This window comes from Microcaecilia unicolor, chromosome 1 (assembly GCF_901765095.1).
Source record: "Microcaecilia unicolor chromosome 1, aMicUni1.1, whole genome shotgun sequence".
NCBI lineage: Eukaryota > Metazoa > Chordata > Amphibia > Gymnophiona > Siphonopidae > Microcaecilia > Microcaecilia unicolor.
This window is the reverse complement of record NC_044031.1, coordinates 687,315,077-687,332,195: the sequence shown is the minus strand read 5'-3', so window position 1 is coordinate 687,332,195 and position 17,119 is coordinate 687,315,077. Positions and strand designations below refer to the sequence as shown.

At 39.5% G+C, this 17,119-nt stretch overlaps 1 protein-coding gene across 1 annotated transcript in view; it reads right to left on the bottom strand.

The window, feature by feature from the left end:
• The window catches only part of HERC1 (HECT and RLD domain containing E3 ubiquitin protein ligase family member 1), a 736,289-nt gene that overhangs the window by 468,661 nt on the left and 250,509 nt on the right, over window positions 1–17,119 (bottom strand). The window contains exons 27-29 of the mRNA XM_030188195.1: window positions 7,476–7,744; window positions 1,777–1,992; window positions 299–419 (exon numbers count right to left, since the gene is read on the bottom strand). Coding sequence (XP_030044055.1) covers window positions 299–419; window positions 1,777–1,992; window positions 7,476–7,744 — 606 coding nt within the window. The remainder of the gene's footprint in view (window positions 1–298; window positions 420–1,776; window positions 1,993–7,475; window positions 7,745–17,119) is intronic.

Here is a 17,119-nt window from a genome sequence, read left to right as displayed (position 1 = left end):
CTTCATCAGACATGGGCATCCCTTTTCCTATCTATATGACCTATGCAAGAAAATCAAGCTTTTACTGTATTAATACATACTGTAAACCTCTAAATTGAACTTTGTTCAAGAAAGTGATCTATAAATCTAATCTACCATAGCACCTAACACAGATTTAAAGAATTTAAAATCTCTGAACAAAAACATCATTACATTGATATTTAAACCTGAGGATGGTGAAGATCACTCATTGAATCTGTTCTTGATTCTGTAAGAATCAGTACTATATCTGTTCACTGTATGCAAATCCTTAACTCACCAATGTGGTGCTTATTTGCTTGCAGAGCTCTCTCCAAGATAGCAGACAGTTGCTGATAAATCTTATGCACTGCTATTTGAATTTCAATCTGAATACTTCTCTTGGCAGCCCTGATGCCATCCTGTATCAAATGCATACAGAAGCTATTAGAGAATAACTTCATTACTCAGAAACTATATTTACTAAAGAAATACTACAGTAAAGTAGACAAACTTCATGACCCTGACAGGTGCTAAGTCACATGATAAACCATACGAGAAAAATCAAGGTTTAAGTAGACCATAGGCCTCTTTTGACCATGGTTAAAAAAAAAAAGCATGGAGCGGAAACCTGCACATGTTCTGAGATCAATTTTCAGCCAGGTTATTTTACCTGGGCAAACCAGTATTTACTCTTGTAAATTGCTTTGAAAATTGCCCCCCAGTATGTCAGAAAACACATTCATGTTCTTCAATAATTTAACTTACTATTAAGACTACGACGTGCACCTTTAGCCAAAACAAAGCCTAAACAAAATTACATATTTGTCATTATTTTTGAAATATATCTACAAGTAAATAGCTGCACTTACATATTATCTCTCATAGACTTTCAAATATTAATTCCAGAAAGCCACTATTTACACGTGGAGGTCCATATCAAGCAGAGATTTCAAGGGGGTGTAGTTTAGACAAGACTAAAATCTGCACATGTATTCCTCATTTTATAAAGCAAAATTTTCATGTTAGATTTTACACAAGATTAAAGGCAGTCAAAGGTTTTTTAAAAGTGCTCATTTTGGCAAAGGGTTTCACATGAAGGATTAAGGGAGTCACTCTCTTTAATACCATGTAGTTTATTTCCTCCTCCAAAATGAAACCATGTTACAATTGCAGCCTCACTACTTAACTGGTGGAAGCTAAAGTGAAAGTAGTTCTACTTACAGAGAGGTTGCAAGCAACCTCCACCAGCTGCTCGGTCTAAGCCACTCATTTTTTTCAACTTGTGTATTTGTAAAAGGGCTGCTCCAGCTACAAGTGTTAGGAAGCACACATACCATCACCATCCTGCCGGTATTTCACAAAATGTTCTGCATTAGCATATCCTTTTCTAAAATACCACTAGAACTGAGCATATCCCAACCTGGACATCTCGATTCCAGCTTCTATATTCTATGTAAAATCATGCCATGTTGCACACTCTCTACATAAAAATATTACAGAATATTTATTTATTGGGATTTATTAACTGCCTTTATGAAGAGATTCACCCAAGATTCACCCAGCGAACAAAATAACATACATAAAATCACATTAATAAAACTTACAATTTTGTTAACAGCATAGTAAAATGATCAAAGACTACCTCATTTATTGTATTTATGTTTAACTAAGCTTCAAGAGTCAGCTACTCAAAACAAAATCCAAATTAACCTTAAAAACTAGTATAAGGTTCAGGTGAGCACAAAAAGTTACAAGCTAGATGAGTAGCTACAGTACCTGATAGTGATGCAACCGAACACTCTCTCCTTTAGTTCCTGCATGCCCAACAGTACCTAAGCCAAAGCATCCTGCCAGGAACTGTAGTCGAACTGAGGTTAATAGAGATGATGACTGAAATCCTGGCCCTTGCCAACTTCCCATTACTGGTGCATTACTCTTTTCCTCCATGCTACACAACAAAACCAGGATCTGGTGAAGTGCCTCTAGACGAAGCTTATGAAAAAGAAACAATATTATAAAAGGTTCCGCTAATAAGGCCATGGTTAGGTTGAAGAAGAGATAACACATGATTTAAGTCATGGAGCTTTTCTATTGCTGTTTAGTTAGGTATATTCAATATGTCTAGTGTTTCTAAAGCAAAGTGTTTGGTAGCTATGCCTGATTGTCTAGAATGGTGCTCAATCTTATTGTGACTGTAACCCCATGATTGTGGCCAAATAAAATTGTGACCCCCTGGAGATGCAGAATAATGATACACTTATGAGGGAGCCCACCCAGGTTGCAACCCCAAACACAGGTTTTGTGACTCCAATTGGGGTCCCGACTCACAGTTTGGGAACCTCTGATCTAGAAAAATACACTGCCTAAAAAGCAATTTTGATGTTTTTCTGGCAAAGTTAGATGTGATAGTATATTTATTCCAGAGAGGCTGCTCATTCTCTGATTTTTTTTAAAGGGTCTCAAACTATGACTGTGTGTAAAAACATTGAGGGCCTCTTTTACTACCTCTAGGGTAGCATTTTCTGAAGTGCTACCCGTTCCACGCTCAGGGCCCAAGAGACAGGCAGAGCTCCGGAGTCTCAATGCGTGGATGAGACGGTACAGGGAGGGTTTTAGATTTGTTAGGAACTGGGCAACATTCTGGGGAAGGGGGAGCCTATTCCAAAAGGAGATAGAGCAGTTTTTAAACTAAAAACTGGGGGAAGGCCAACAGTCGCTGAAAAGCACATGGTTCGGGATAAGGTATCTTTCAAAGACATCACCAAAACAGGGAAGATCAGGTATCCCGATAGTGAGATTGCAAAAGAGACCATAGTAGATCATGTGTCCTTAAATAAAAATAAAATTCCGACAAAGGATTGCAAATTAATACTGTGAAGTACTAAGCATGATGTAAATAGGAACAACAAACATAGTTTGAAATGTCTATATGTGAATGTTACACCTAATGTTTACTAATTTTTAATGTTTAATTTTAATTGTTAATGTACACCTAATGAATGTTACCAGAGTTACACCTAATCACACTGACCACCCTTCAACATCTTCTGTCCTTCTGTGACTGTTCTCTTGTGCTTGACTGCTTAAATATTTTAAATTTAAATGCTTTACTTTTTGTCTATTAGATTGTAAGCTCTTTGAGCAGGGACTGTCTTTCTTCTGTGTTTGTACAGCGCTGCGTACACTTTGTAGCGCTCTAGAAATGTTAAATAGTAGTAGTAGTAGTAGTAATGTCAGAAGCCTAAGAAATAAGATGGGAGAGTTAGAATATATTGCAGTAAATGAAAAATTAGATATAATAGGCATCACTGAGACCTGGTGTAAGGAGGATAACCAGTGTGACACTGTAATACCAGGGTACAAATTATATCAAATTGGTGGAGGGTAGCATTGTATATTAAGGAGAGCCTTGAATCAAATAGATTGAAAATTCTGCAGGAAGCAAAACACATCTTGGAATCACTATGGATTTAAATTCCATGTGTAAAGGGGAAAAGGATAGTGATAGGAGTGTACTAGTCCGCCTGGCCAGGATGAACAGACGGATGCAGAAATGTTAAAGGAAATTAGGGATGCAAACAAACTGGGCAACACAATAATAATGGGTGATTTCAATTACCAAAATCAATTAAACAATTCTACTACTTAAAACCCTCTATTGCAGGTGTGAATTCACGTATATTTATGAAAATATGTGGAGAAAAAAAGACTTCAGAAACCACAGGAAAATTCTCTTTAAGGAAACACCTTTCAAAATTGAGAGAACTCCTCTCTTCAATCACTAGTCTTCACAAAAAAAAAAACTCCACTCTTCTTATTCATAAAATACTTGTGCATACACCTTTGACAATACAATAAGGTAGAGGCTGTTTACAACGCCACAAATGCGGTGAATTATACTCAAAATTATAACTTAGCTTGCATCTTCTGAATATCAATTCTCTTCCATGATGTCCGATAATCATACGCCCAACAGGAGAACCCTGTTTCGCCACCAACGGGCTATTTCAAGGGCTGGTATTTCAAATCTCCAAGCTTCCAACATTCACCCCAATATTGCCTCTTCTTGGCGTCTTTAAACTTCGAGTGGCTTCTTTCCAATATATATACACGCACAAACGTCATTTCCCACCACGTCATTTCCGCAATGACGTCAACATTATAAAGGGCTAACTCTCACTCTGCATCAAGAGAGATTCTTCACAAAAAAGCTTTCCACTCTATTGATATGTTCAAACCTTTCGGGATTACGGTTTGTAATGCATAAATCCATCGTTGTTCTTTTTGTCTTAATAATTTCCTCACATCTCCTCTATGCTCAGTTGTATAAATTTGTTCCAAAACAATGCATAGTAATTCTGCAAATTCATGATGTTTCAATAAACAATGAGACACCAGAGGTTCATACGTTTTTTTGGCTTGTATACAATGCCGATGCTCAATTAATCTTGTCTTCAACATACGTGACGTTTGTCCCACGTAGTACAGATCACAAGGACATTTCAAAAGATAAATCACATTCTTCGAATGACAGTTAGTGATGGCTTTTAATCTGAACCTTCTTCTTGTATGCACATCCTCGAATACATTCGAGTTCATCATATTTGAGCATATTGTATAAAGAGAATTTTCCTGTGGTTTCTGAAGTCTTTTTTTCTCCACGTATTTTCATAAATATACGTGAATTCACACCTGCAATACAGGGTTTTAAGTAGTAGAATTGTTTAATTGATTTTGGATATATATTCTACTAATCCTTAACATACATTAGTGTTGATTTCAATTACCCCAATATTGACTGGGTAAATGTAACATCAGGGCACGCTAGGGAGGTAAAATTCCTTGTCAAAATCAAAAACTGCTTTATGGAGCAGCTGGTACAGAGAAGGAAATTCTAGACCTAGTCCTTAGTGCAGTGCATGATCTGGTGTGGGAGGTAATGGTGCTGCTTGATAACAGTGATCATAATATGATCGGATTTGATATTAGCTTTGAAGTAAGTATACATAGGAAATCAAATACGTTAGTGTTTAACTTTAAAAAAGGAGACTATGATAAAATGAGAAGAATGGTGAAAAAAAAATTGAGAGGAGCGGCTGCGAGGGTCAAGAATTTGCATCAGGCATGGATGCTGTTCAAAAACACCATCCTGGAAGCCCAGGCCAAATATATTTCACTTATTAAAAAAGGAGGACGGAAGACCAAACTACAGCCGGCACGGTTAAAAAGTGAGGTAAAGGAAGCTATTAGAGCTAAAAGAAAATTATTCAGAAAATGGAAGAAGGAACTGACTGAAAATAATCAGAAACAGCATAGGGAATGTCAAGTCAAATGCAAAGCGCTGATAAGGAAGGCTAAGAGGGACTTTGAAAAAAAGATTGCGTTGGAGGTAAAAACACATAGTAAAAATGTTTTTAGTTATATTAAAAGCAGGAAGTGGGCAAAAGAATTGGTTGGACTGCTAGATGACCAAGTAAAAGGGGCGATAAGGGAAGACAAAGCCGCAGTGGAGAGATTAAATTAATTCTTTGCTTCGGTCTTCACCAAGGAAGATTTGGGAGAGATACTGATGTCAGAAATGGTATTTGAAGCTGTTGCTTCGGTCTTCACCAAGGAAGATTTGGGAGAGTTGCTGGTGCCAGAAATGGTATTTGAAGCTGACAAGTCGGAGAAACTGAAAGAATTCTCTATAAACCTGGAGAATGTAATGGGGCAGTTCTACAAACTGAAGAGTAGCAAATCTCCTGGACTGGATAGTATTCATCCCAGATTACTGATAGAACCGAAAAATGAACTTGTGGACCTATTGTTAGTAATATGCAATTTATCCTTAAAATCAAGTGTGGTACCGGAAGATTGGAGGGTGGCCAATGTAACGCCGATTTTTCAAAAAGATTCCAGAGGAGATCTAGGAAATTATAGACTGGTGAGTCTGACGTCGGTGCCGGACAAAATGTTAGAGACTATTATAAAGAGCAAAATTACAGAGCATATTCAAATGCATGGATTAATGAGACAAAGTCAACATGGATTTAGTGAGGGGAATCTTGATTACCAATCTAGTACATTTCTTTGAAGGGGTGAACAAACATGTGGATAAAGGTGAACTAGTTGATATTGTGATATTGTGTATCTGGAGTGGAGGAGTGGCCTAGTGATTAGGGTGGTAGACTTTGGTCCTGAGGAACTGAGTTCAATTCCCACTTCAGGCACAGGCAGCTCCTTGTGACTCTGGGCAAGTCACTTAACCCTCCATTGCCCCAAGTACAAAATATGTAAGCCGCATTGAGCCTGCCATGAGTGGGAAAGTGTGGGGTACAAATGTAACAAAAATAAAAATAAAAAAAATTTTCAGAAGGCATTTGACAAAGTACATTTAAAACTAATCGGAGAAAATTTTCTTCACTCAAAGTAATTAAACTCTGGAATTCATTGCCAGAGAATGTGGTAAAGGCGGATAGGTTAACCAAGTTTTAAAAAGGTTTGGACGGCTTCCTAAAGAAAAAGTCCATAGACCATTATTAAATGGACTTGGGGAAAATCCACTATTTCTGGGATAAGCAGTATAAAATGTTTTGTACTTTATTGGGATCTTGCCAGGTATTTGTGACCTGGATTGGCCACTGTTGGAAACAGGATGCTGGGCTTGATGGATCTTTGGTCTGTCCCAGTATGGCAATACTTATGTACTTATGGTGTAGCAAATGTGCCACAGCCTATTCATTTTGAATGGGTTGCATCGCCTTTGCTGCGCAGGAATCGCCAGTGAAGTTTAGTAAAATAGGCCCTAAGCTTGGTATTATTGTAAAGCGCTGCGTACGACTGGTAGCGCTACAGAAATGATTTATAGTAGTAGTAGTAATTAATACCAATCAGCTCACAAACTTTTAAACTCACTACAAGGGCTCAGCTATCCTAGAATTTAAATATATCTAAACATCTTGGTTTTTTGTCTGAACCTAATAAACCATGGTGCAAGAACTTTTAGATGAAAAAAAATGTTTTATTTTTACTCTATAATCTATTACATCAATATTTTTCTGGCTATTTCCAATCATTTATCACTGAGCAGAGCAGCCACTGAAGTCGGTTATTAAAAAAAAAAACTAGACTTGGAAATAATTTCCGTTTTTTAAAGCTTTTATTATTTATGACTTTCGTATCCCACATTATCCTGAACAAGCTTAGGTTCAATGTGGCTTACATTCAAGAAAAACATCAAAAATATGATACAGTCAGATAACTAATTATAATATTTTAACATATTAGGAATAATTGTGTGTTTTATCATGAAGTTAGGCAAGAGTATTGGTTATATTGAAACACATAAGAGACAGCAACATTAGTTTATTGTCTTTTGATAGCAAGGAAGGTTGCACTGTGGTTCGAAGTACTTGGGTTCTAGACTACCATTCATAAAAACGATACAAAAATCACTAACCCATCTACAAAACAATATATTGGTATAAACTTACCTCTGCTCTAAGCTGTTGCTGTTCCATTGCAATAATGCAGGCCTGTGGACTAGTTGACATACTTTCCTCTGGTTCCTTAAAGCCTGGGGTATTTCCCACATCTCCACTCACAAAGCTGACAATATTTTCAATCAAAGTATAGACTCCAAGAGACTTGCTAAGATCAAAATCAGATTCTTCAAAAGAACAAGAATTGTATATCCAATCCCTGCTATGCTTTAGTCGTGTCCATGAGTCATTCAGAAGATCAACTTGACTGAGTAAAGTCCCTAAGTGCACAATTACAAATTTGAATTAACTCCATGTACTGCCAAGTAAGTACAATTCAAGGTATTCATACCCTGATATAAGCAGTTTTAATAAATCATGCAGTAAGCAAATTAGCATACACCAAACTACAGTTATGTAGTTGAAAGAGGGGCTATTCTTCATAACAGTTCAATTGCATAATAGCAGAATAGTATGTGCTGCAGGATAAAAGATGGCAGAAGTAAATTTTAAATTGTGTAGCTTGAAGCAGAAGCACTGAATAAAATTCTTATGCAACAAACAAAAGTGAGTGATGAAGAAAAGACAACTATATAAGGAACTGGTTTAAATCAATACAACATGATTATAAATATTGAATTGTTAGCAACTGCAGTTATTGTATTATATGAGCAGCAAACGTTTAGAGAACAAACAAAATACATAAATAAGGGGGTAAGCAAATGCCAAAAAAGTAACATTTAGAGGCTCACTAAGGTGACTAGGATCCTCTGTAGGCTACAATTTATTTAATGCTTATGTAACAAACAGTTGGAACACCTGTCTTACTGTCAACTACTATGCTCTCAAAGTCTGCACCAAGGGTTATGTATATGGTCCTGGTAACAGGAGACTAAGATATAGTCCCCATTAGGGCTCTTAGATGTTTCCCATCAGTAGGCTCAACCATAAATGGCCACCGACATCAAGTTACTCAGGACATCCTGTCCAGTTATAACTTTATTGGCAGTGTGATTTGATAAAACTCAAAATGAAATGAAAATCACCAAAACAATACAGCATGTGTGTGACTGAATATGTCATAGAACACAGAATCTGATCAGATCAATGATGCATTTGCAACCTGGTAGGAATGATGCAAACTAGGTGAGCAAATGAAACAGTAACTAAAGCAAGATAAACCTCCTGTTCCATTTCACACTCACACAATTTGTAACAAAGAACTTACAAAAGTGGTACTTTAATGAGGTGACAGTAGCAGGTAGCACCTTATAGACCAGGTTTATCTAAACTTTTTCTATTGGAGGCCACATTTTATATTTTCTAACATTCAGAGGGCCAAAACACATAGTCGTATTTTGCCACATGTTTTGTCAAATAGTGGCATGTGCATCATCCCCTCCCCAGCCTTCACCCAGTCTCTCTCGCTCACGTAACCCTCCCTCCAGCCTTCACCTAGTTTCTCTCTCTCATGTAACGCCCCCCCCAAGCCTTCATCCAGTCTCTCTCAATCATGTAAACCCCCCCCCCCCCCCCAACCATCACCCATTTTCTTTCTCCTCACCTGGCTTCAGCTGCAGAAGAAACAATAGGATTCCTGCTTTCCCACCATGACTTTGCTCTCTGCAAGCTTGAGCCACATGATGTCATAAGTTCAGGTTGGTCTCGCAGTTTCAAGTCTCGCAAGACTTCAAACTGAGTTCAACCTGAACTTCTGGTACCGCACAGCTCCTGCATACAGAGAGTCAAGTCATGGCAGGGGAGCGGGAATCTCGCTGCAAGCACTTGGTGAGCTGGGTTCCTGCCTGAGTGCCATAGGCTAGACAAGTCTGTTATAGACTAACCATTTTATTTATTTAAGATGTTTACAGCCTGCTTAATCCACCATGTTTTTAGCAGTTCACAGCAGTCAATAAAATAGATGCAGTAAGAAATAAACAACAAATAAACTTAAGAAGCAGTAAAAGCCTGTCTAAATAAAAATGATGTAACCACAAAAAGAGGAAGGCTACTGTGACTAACTCAAAAGATGAACATCAACAAGTGAAGAGTCCAGTGTAAATGGCTAAATAATCAACACAATGCATTAAAATTCCAGATATTCCTTTATTCTCAAATATTATCTTCTTTTGTATATATCAAAAATAGTTGCGCATTTAGCTATGGCTCTACGGTGGCCACACCCGTTTCACTTTACATGCTTCATCATGAGCCATGCATCAACTTTCTTATAATATCAAACAAGATGGTATCACATATTTTTGTGATTACATTGCATCTTATCCAACTCCAATTCTTTCATGCAGCATTCTTAGCTGTTGAGCAGGGGGGGGCCTGCATAACAGGAGGCCTCAAGGCAGGTGGAGACCCACTCGATGCCTCGCTGCTCCCAGCGCGAGGTGGTCTCTCCGCAGCCATTACCTCTCTCCCTGACATCGATGCTCCTTTCGATGTCAACGCCGCCGACCTCAGTACCGAAGTCGACGTCGAAGTTCCGGACCGAGCCCGAAAAAGCTTCTCTCGTCGGGCTTCTCGAGACGCTTGGGTCTGTTTCTTCATACGAAGACACAGACTACAAGCGGCTGGGCTATGGTCGGGCCCAAGGCACTGGATACACCAGGCGTGGGTATTGGTACCTGAGATGGTCTGGTTGCACCGAGTACAACGTTTGAAGCCGCTGGGTGTCTTCGATGACATGGAAGGGAAAACGGCTTTGGCAACATCAAAAGATGAGATTGAGCATGTTAAAAGAAAAAAAGGGAACGAAAAGAAGGGAACAACCCGACCAAACAAAGCAAACTTCAAAAGAGCAAAAATAAAAAAATTTAAAAAGTTCCCGTAGTTTTCTCTAAACTGTAAATTTCTAAGAAAAGGAAAAGAAAATAAGGCAAAAGCCGCAAAACGAATAAGACTCTTTCCCGGGCCTGAGAGGAGCGGAGAAAAAAAAAAACTCGACCGCACCTCAACGCGGAGAAAAAATAACCGAGGTACACGTTCATGCGATGGGCGAGAAATCGGTCCACGCATGCACAGTGCATGCTGCACACGCGCCAGAAGACTCTAGCAAGACTTTTTAAAAATATTTTGCTTGCAAAATGCTGATTCCTGGGCCGACGCGGACGTCGACCCACATGTGAGCACAAGCAGGCTGCTTGTCCTCGGAGAAAAATATATATATGTGTGTGTAATAATGAAATGTGCTTAGTTCAAACCATTACAGCCACTGCAGGTCATTGGCTGAGCAAGAACCATCACTACACATTTAATGTTCCTATATAAATATGTATACACAAATATTAAACACCTCATCAGGCATGCTATTCAATTAAACACAATCATAATCATAGTCAATGTTGAAATACATAGCATACATCAAAAATAAATATTCAAACAACCCCAAACGTCGAAGCACCAATACTTATACCAACATACGTCTTTCTGTGTGGAAGTCTTCCCAGAGGCAAGAAGAAGCCTGGACACCTCTTCTGCGAGGTTTAAGGAAGTCAGATCTCTGTAATCAAGAACCAAGCCGTCAGAGCCAAAGACTGGAAGTTTGGATGAAGAAGGGATCCCTCGTTCTGTGTTATCAGAGTTGGAAAAGGATCTAACCTCCACAATTCTTTGGACGACAACTCCAGGAGAAGAGAGAACCTAATTTGACATGCCCAGCAGGGAGAAATGAGAACCATGGTACCTTGGTCTCGATGTAGTTTAAGAAGAGTTTTTCCAATGAAAGGCAGGTGGGAAAGCTATACAGATGATCTTCCCCTCAATGGAGAAGAAAAGCAACTGGAGCAATGAGGTTGGGAGCATAAAGCCTGGCGAAGAAGGAGGGAACTTTGCAGCTCTGAGAAGATGTGAAGAGATCTCTCACTGGGGTCCCCCACTGCTAGAAAATCTGCCTAACCACCAGCATGCTGAGGGACCACTTGTGATGCTGAAGTAATTTGCTCAACTTATCGCTACAGCATTCCATTTTCCGGGTGGGTAAACAGCTTGCATAGATATGCCTCGATAAGTTGCCCAAGTCCGTATCTGAAGAGCTTCTCCCATTCCCCCTTGATTGTTCAGGACATACATTACGACATGGTTGACTGTTCTCGTTCACAGAATCTGATTGAGGCGGAGGTCCTGGTAAGTTCTGAGAGCATTCTAGATTGATCATAACTCTAGGAGATTGGTATGTCGTCTTCTTTCCTGCGGGGACCAAGAGCCCTGTGTGTGAAGACCATCGAGATGGGCACCACAGCCTACCATGAAAGCATCTGTGGTAAGAACTTTCTGATGTTGAGGGGACTGGAATGGACGTCTCCCAAGTGAGATTGTCTGGAAAAACCAATCATTGTAAAGAATGGCTTAATGATGGATTTACCCCAATACGGGTGAGAGCGCCCCGTAGCCTGAAACCACTGAAAGGAGAGAGTTGACTAAGGTATTCGAAAATAGAACCGAGATAATGGTGCGACAGATTGTTTTAAGCCATGTGGCTGAGAAGACAGCATCTGACAAGCTGAAACTCATCTGGAATGGTAAATCTGGGTTGACAAGACATACTATGTTGTCTACTTTCAGCTGAGGTAGAAAAACTCGACCCTAAACGGTGTCCAGGAGAGCACCAATAAAATCTAAGCTCTGAACTAGTTGATGTAATTTGGGATAATTCACCACAAATCTGAGAACCTTCAGGAAATGGATGGGGAAGCTTATGAAGGTCTGCGCTGCCTCCTGTGAAGCTGCTTTGATCGACCAGACGTCGAGGTAGGGGAAGACATGTCTAAGCTCCATCTGAATAATGCTGCAGTGACCACTGTCAGGCATTTTGTGAAAACTCAAGTGTCGAGGCTAGGTCAAAGGGCAATACCTTGTACTAATAACGTAGTCCTGAAACGGAAGGGAAGGAACTTCATTGTCAGTATGTAGAATAGAGATGTGGGTAGATGTCTCCTTCAGGTCTACAGAGCAAAGCCAGTTTTTGAGTTGAATCATTGGAAGAAGGGATCCCAGGGACACTATGCAAAATATTTCTTTGAGCAGGTATTTGTTCAAGTCCCAGAGGTCGAGAACTGGTCGAACTTCCCCAGTTTTCTTTGGTATGAGTAACTTCCTGGAGTAGAACCCTCGACCCTTCTTCAGCAAAGGAACTGATTCAACTGCATTCTGCTGGAGGAGGACAGAGAGACCCTGTGCAAGCACTGTCCTTTGGAGGTAGTTGAAATAAGGCTCTTTTGGGAGATGGATGGGAGACCTTCTTTCCCGTCGCATAATTGGATGATCTGAAGAACCCAGCAGTCGGAGGAGATGAACAGTTTTGTATCACCTACAAATTTAATCACCTCACTCGTCATTATGATACACATGTCACTTATAAATATGTTAAATAGCACCAGTCCCAGTACAGATCCCTGAGTCACTCCACTGTTCATCCTCCTCCATTGAGAGAACTGACCATTTAACCCTATCCTCTGTTTTCTGTCCAATAACCAATTCCTAATCCACACCAGAACCTTGCCTCCTATCCCCAGGACTCTCTAATTTTCTCATGAGTCTCTCATGAGGAACTTTATCAAAAGCTTTCTGAAAATCCAGATACACTACATCAAAAGGCTCACCTTCATCCACATGATTATTCATGCCTTCAAAGGCATGAGTGGCGTGGAGGAGTGGCCTAGTGGTTAGGGTGGTGGACTTTGGTCATGGGGAACTGAGGAACTGAGTTCGATTCCCACTTCAGGCACAGGCAGCTCCTTGTGACTCTGGGCAAGTCACTTAACCCTCCATTGCCCCAGGTACAAATAAGTACCTGTATACAATATGTAAGCCGCATTGAGCCTGCCATGAGTGGGAAAGCGCGGGTACAAATGTAACAAAAAAAAATGAAACAATCTGTTTCAGGCAAGACTTCCCTTGGCTGAACCCATGCTGAATCTGTCCCATTAAACCATGTTTGTCTACATGTTCTGTAATTTTATTCTTTATAATAGTTTCCACTATTTTGCCCGGCACAGACATCAGGCTTACTGGTCTGTAATTTCCAGGATCACCCCTAGAACCCTTCTTAAAAATCGGTGTCACATTGGCCACTCTCCAATCTTTAGGTACTACAGACGATTTTAAAGACAAGCTACATATTACTAACAGCAGATCAGCAATTTCATGCTTGAGTGCTTTGAGTACCCTTGGATGTATGTCAGGTGATTTACTACTCTTTAATTTGTCAGTTTGGCTCAGTACATCTTTCAGGTTCACAAAGATTTCTTTCAGTTCCTCCGCATCATCATCCTTGGAAACCATTTCCGGTACAGGTAGATCACTTGCATCATCTTCCATAAAGACAGAAGCAAATAATTAATTCAGTTTCTCCGCTATAACCTAGTCCTCCCTGAGTGCCTCTTTTGCTCCTTGATGATTTAACAGTCCCACAAATTCCCTCGCAGGTTTTCTGCTTCTGATGTACCTGAAAAAGATGTTACTGTGAGTTTTAGCCACTATGGCAAGTTTCTCTTCACATTCTCTTTTAACCTTCTTTTTTAATGCTTTGCATCTGACTTGCCAGTGCTTATGTTGCTTATTATTTTCTTCATTTGGATCTTTTTTCCATTTTTTGAAGGACGATCTTTTGGCTGTAATAGCCTCTTTTACTTCACCGTTTAACTACTAAAGATCAGAGCACCAAGAACTCTAACCGTTCAGACCATAGAGCGTGGATAGCTAAATAGAGTAATATGACTAGCACAATGGGGAGATTTAGAGTGTGAGAACAGTAGACTACTCTTCTTCTCATTATTAGAAAGTGAGGGAAAGCAGACAGTCGCTCAAAAGCACATGGTTTGGAATAAGGTATCTTTCAAAGATTTCACCAAAACAGGAAAGATAGGGTGTCCCGATAGTGAGGTTGCAAAAGAGACCACAGTAGATCAGGTGTCCTTAAATAAAAATAAAAATCTGTTAAAAGATTGAAAATTAATACTGTCAAGTACTGAGCATGATGAAAATAAGAACAACAAACAGTTTGAAATGTCTATATGCGAATGCCAGAAGCCTAAGAAATAAGATGGGAGAGTTAGAATATATTGCACTAAATGAAAAATTAGATATAATAGGCATCTCTGAGACATGATGGAAGGAGGATAACCAGTGGGACACTGTCATACCAGGGTACAAATTATATCGTAGTGATAGGGTGGATCAAATTGGTGGAGGGCTAGCATTGTAGGTTAAGGAGGCCCTGAATCAAATAGATTGAAAATTCTGCAGGAAACAAAATACATCTTGGAAACCCTATGGATTGAAATTCCATGTGTAAAGGGGAAAAGGATGGTGATAGGAGTGTACTACTGTCCGCCTGGCCAGGATGAACAGACTGATATAGAAATGTTATTGGAAATTAGGGAGGCTAACAAACTGGGCAACACGATAATAATGGGTGATTTTAATTACCAAAATATTGACTGGGTAAATGTAATATCAAGGCATGCTAGGGAGGTAAAATTCCTTGACAAAATCAAAGACTGCTTTATGGAGCAGCTGATACACGAGCAGACAAGAGAAGGAAAAATTCTAGACCTAGTCCTCAGTGGAGCAGTGGTGCGGGAGGTAATGGTGATGGGGCCGCTTGATAACAGTGATCATAATATGATCAGATTTGATATTAGCTTTGGAGTAAGTATATACAGGAAATCAAACACGTTAGCGTTTAGCTTTCAAAAAGGAGACAATGATAAAATGAGAAGAACAGTGAAAAAAAATAAAACAGAGAAGCGGCTGCGAGGGTCAAAACTTTATATCAGATGTGGATGCCGTTCAAAAATACCATCCTGGAAGCCCAGGCCAAATATATTACATGTATTAAAAAAGGACTGAGGAAGATCAAACGACAGCCGGCATGGTTAAAGGAAGCTAATAGAGCTAAAAGAAAATCCTCCAGGAAATGGAAGAAGGAACTGACTGAAAATAATAAAAAACAGCATAAGGAATGTCAAGTCAAATGAAAAGCGTTGCTAAGGAAGGTAAAGAGGGACTTTGAAAAAAAGATTGCGTTGGAGGCAAAAAAATAGTAAAAAAATGTTTTTAGGTATATTAAAAGCAAGAAGCCGGCAAAACAATCGGTTGAACCGCTAGATGACTGAGGGGTAAAAGGGGCTACTATCAGGGAAGACAAAGCCATAGCGGAGAGATCAAATGAATTCTTTGCTTCAGTCTTCACCGAGGAAGATTTGGGAGAGATACCTGTGCCAGAAATGGTATTCAAAGTCGACGACTCAGAGAAACTGAATGAAATCTCTATAAACCTAGAGAATGTAATGGGGCAATTTGACAAATTGAAGAGTAGCAAATCTCCTGGACCAGATGGTATTCATCCCAGAGTACTGACAGAATTGAAAAATGAACTTGTGGAACTATTGTTAGTAATATGTAATTTATCTTTAAAATCAAGCGTTGTACTGGAAGATTTGAGGGTGGCCAATGTAACATCGATATTTTTAAAAGGTTCCAGAGGGGATCTGGGAAATTATAGACCAGTGAGCCTGATGTCAGTGCCGGGCAAAATGGTAGAGACTATTATAAAAAACAAAATTACTAAGCATATTCAAACGCATGGATTAATGAGACAAAGCCAACATGGATTTAGTGAAGGGAAATCTTGCCTCACCAATCTACTAGATTTCTTTGAAGGGGTGAACAAACATGTGGATAAAGGTGAGCCAGTTGATATTGTGTATCTGGATTTTCAAAAGGTGTTTGATAAAGTACCTCATAAAAGACTCCCGAAGAAATTGGAGAGTCATGGGATACGAGGTAGTGTCCTATTGTGGATTAAAAACTGGTTAAAGGATAGAAAACAGAGAGTAGGGTTAAATGGTCAATATTCTCAATAGAGAAGGGTAGATAGTGGGGTTCCCCTGAGGTCTGTGCTGAGACGCTGCTTTTTAATATATTTATAAATGACCTAGAGATGGGAGTAACTAGTAAGGTAATTAAATTTGCTGACGACACAAAGTTATTCAAAGTTGTTAAATCGCGAGAGGATTGTGAAAAATTACAAGAGGACCTTACGAGACTGTGAGACTGGGCATCTAAATGGCAGATGATATTTAATGTGAGCAAATGCAAAGTGATGCATGTGGGAAAAAGGAACCCAAATTATAGCTACGTAATGCAAGGTTCCGTGTTAGGAGTCACCGACCAAGGGATCTACGCGTCGTTGTTGATGATATGATGAAACCCTCTGCTCAGTGTGCTGCGCTGGCTAAGAAAGCAAAAGAATGTTAGGTATTATTAGAAAAGGAATGGAAAACAGAAGTGAGGGCATTATAATGCCTTTATATCTCTCCATGGTGCGACCGCACCTTGAATATTGTGTTCAATTCTGGTCACCGCATCTCAAAAAAGATGTAGTGGAATTAGAAAAGGTACAGAGAAGGGTGACGAAAATGATAAAAGGGATGGGACGACTTCCCTATGAGGAAAGGCTGAAGTGGCTAGGGCTCTTCAGCTTGGAGAAAAGACGGCTGAGGGGAGATATGATAGAGGTCTATAAAATAATGAGTGGAGTGGAACAGATAGACGTGAATCGTTTGTTTACTCTTTCCAAAAATACTAGGACTAGGGGGCATGCAATGAAGCTACAAAGTAGTAAATTTAATATGAATCGGAGA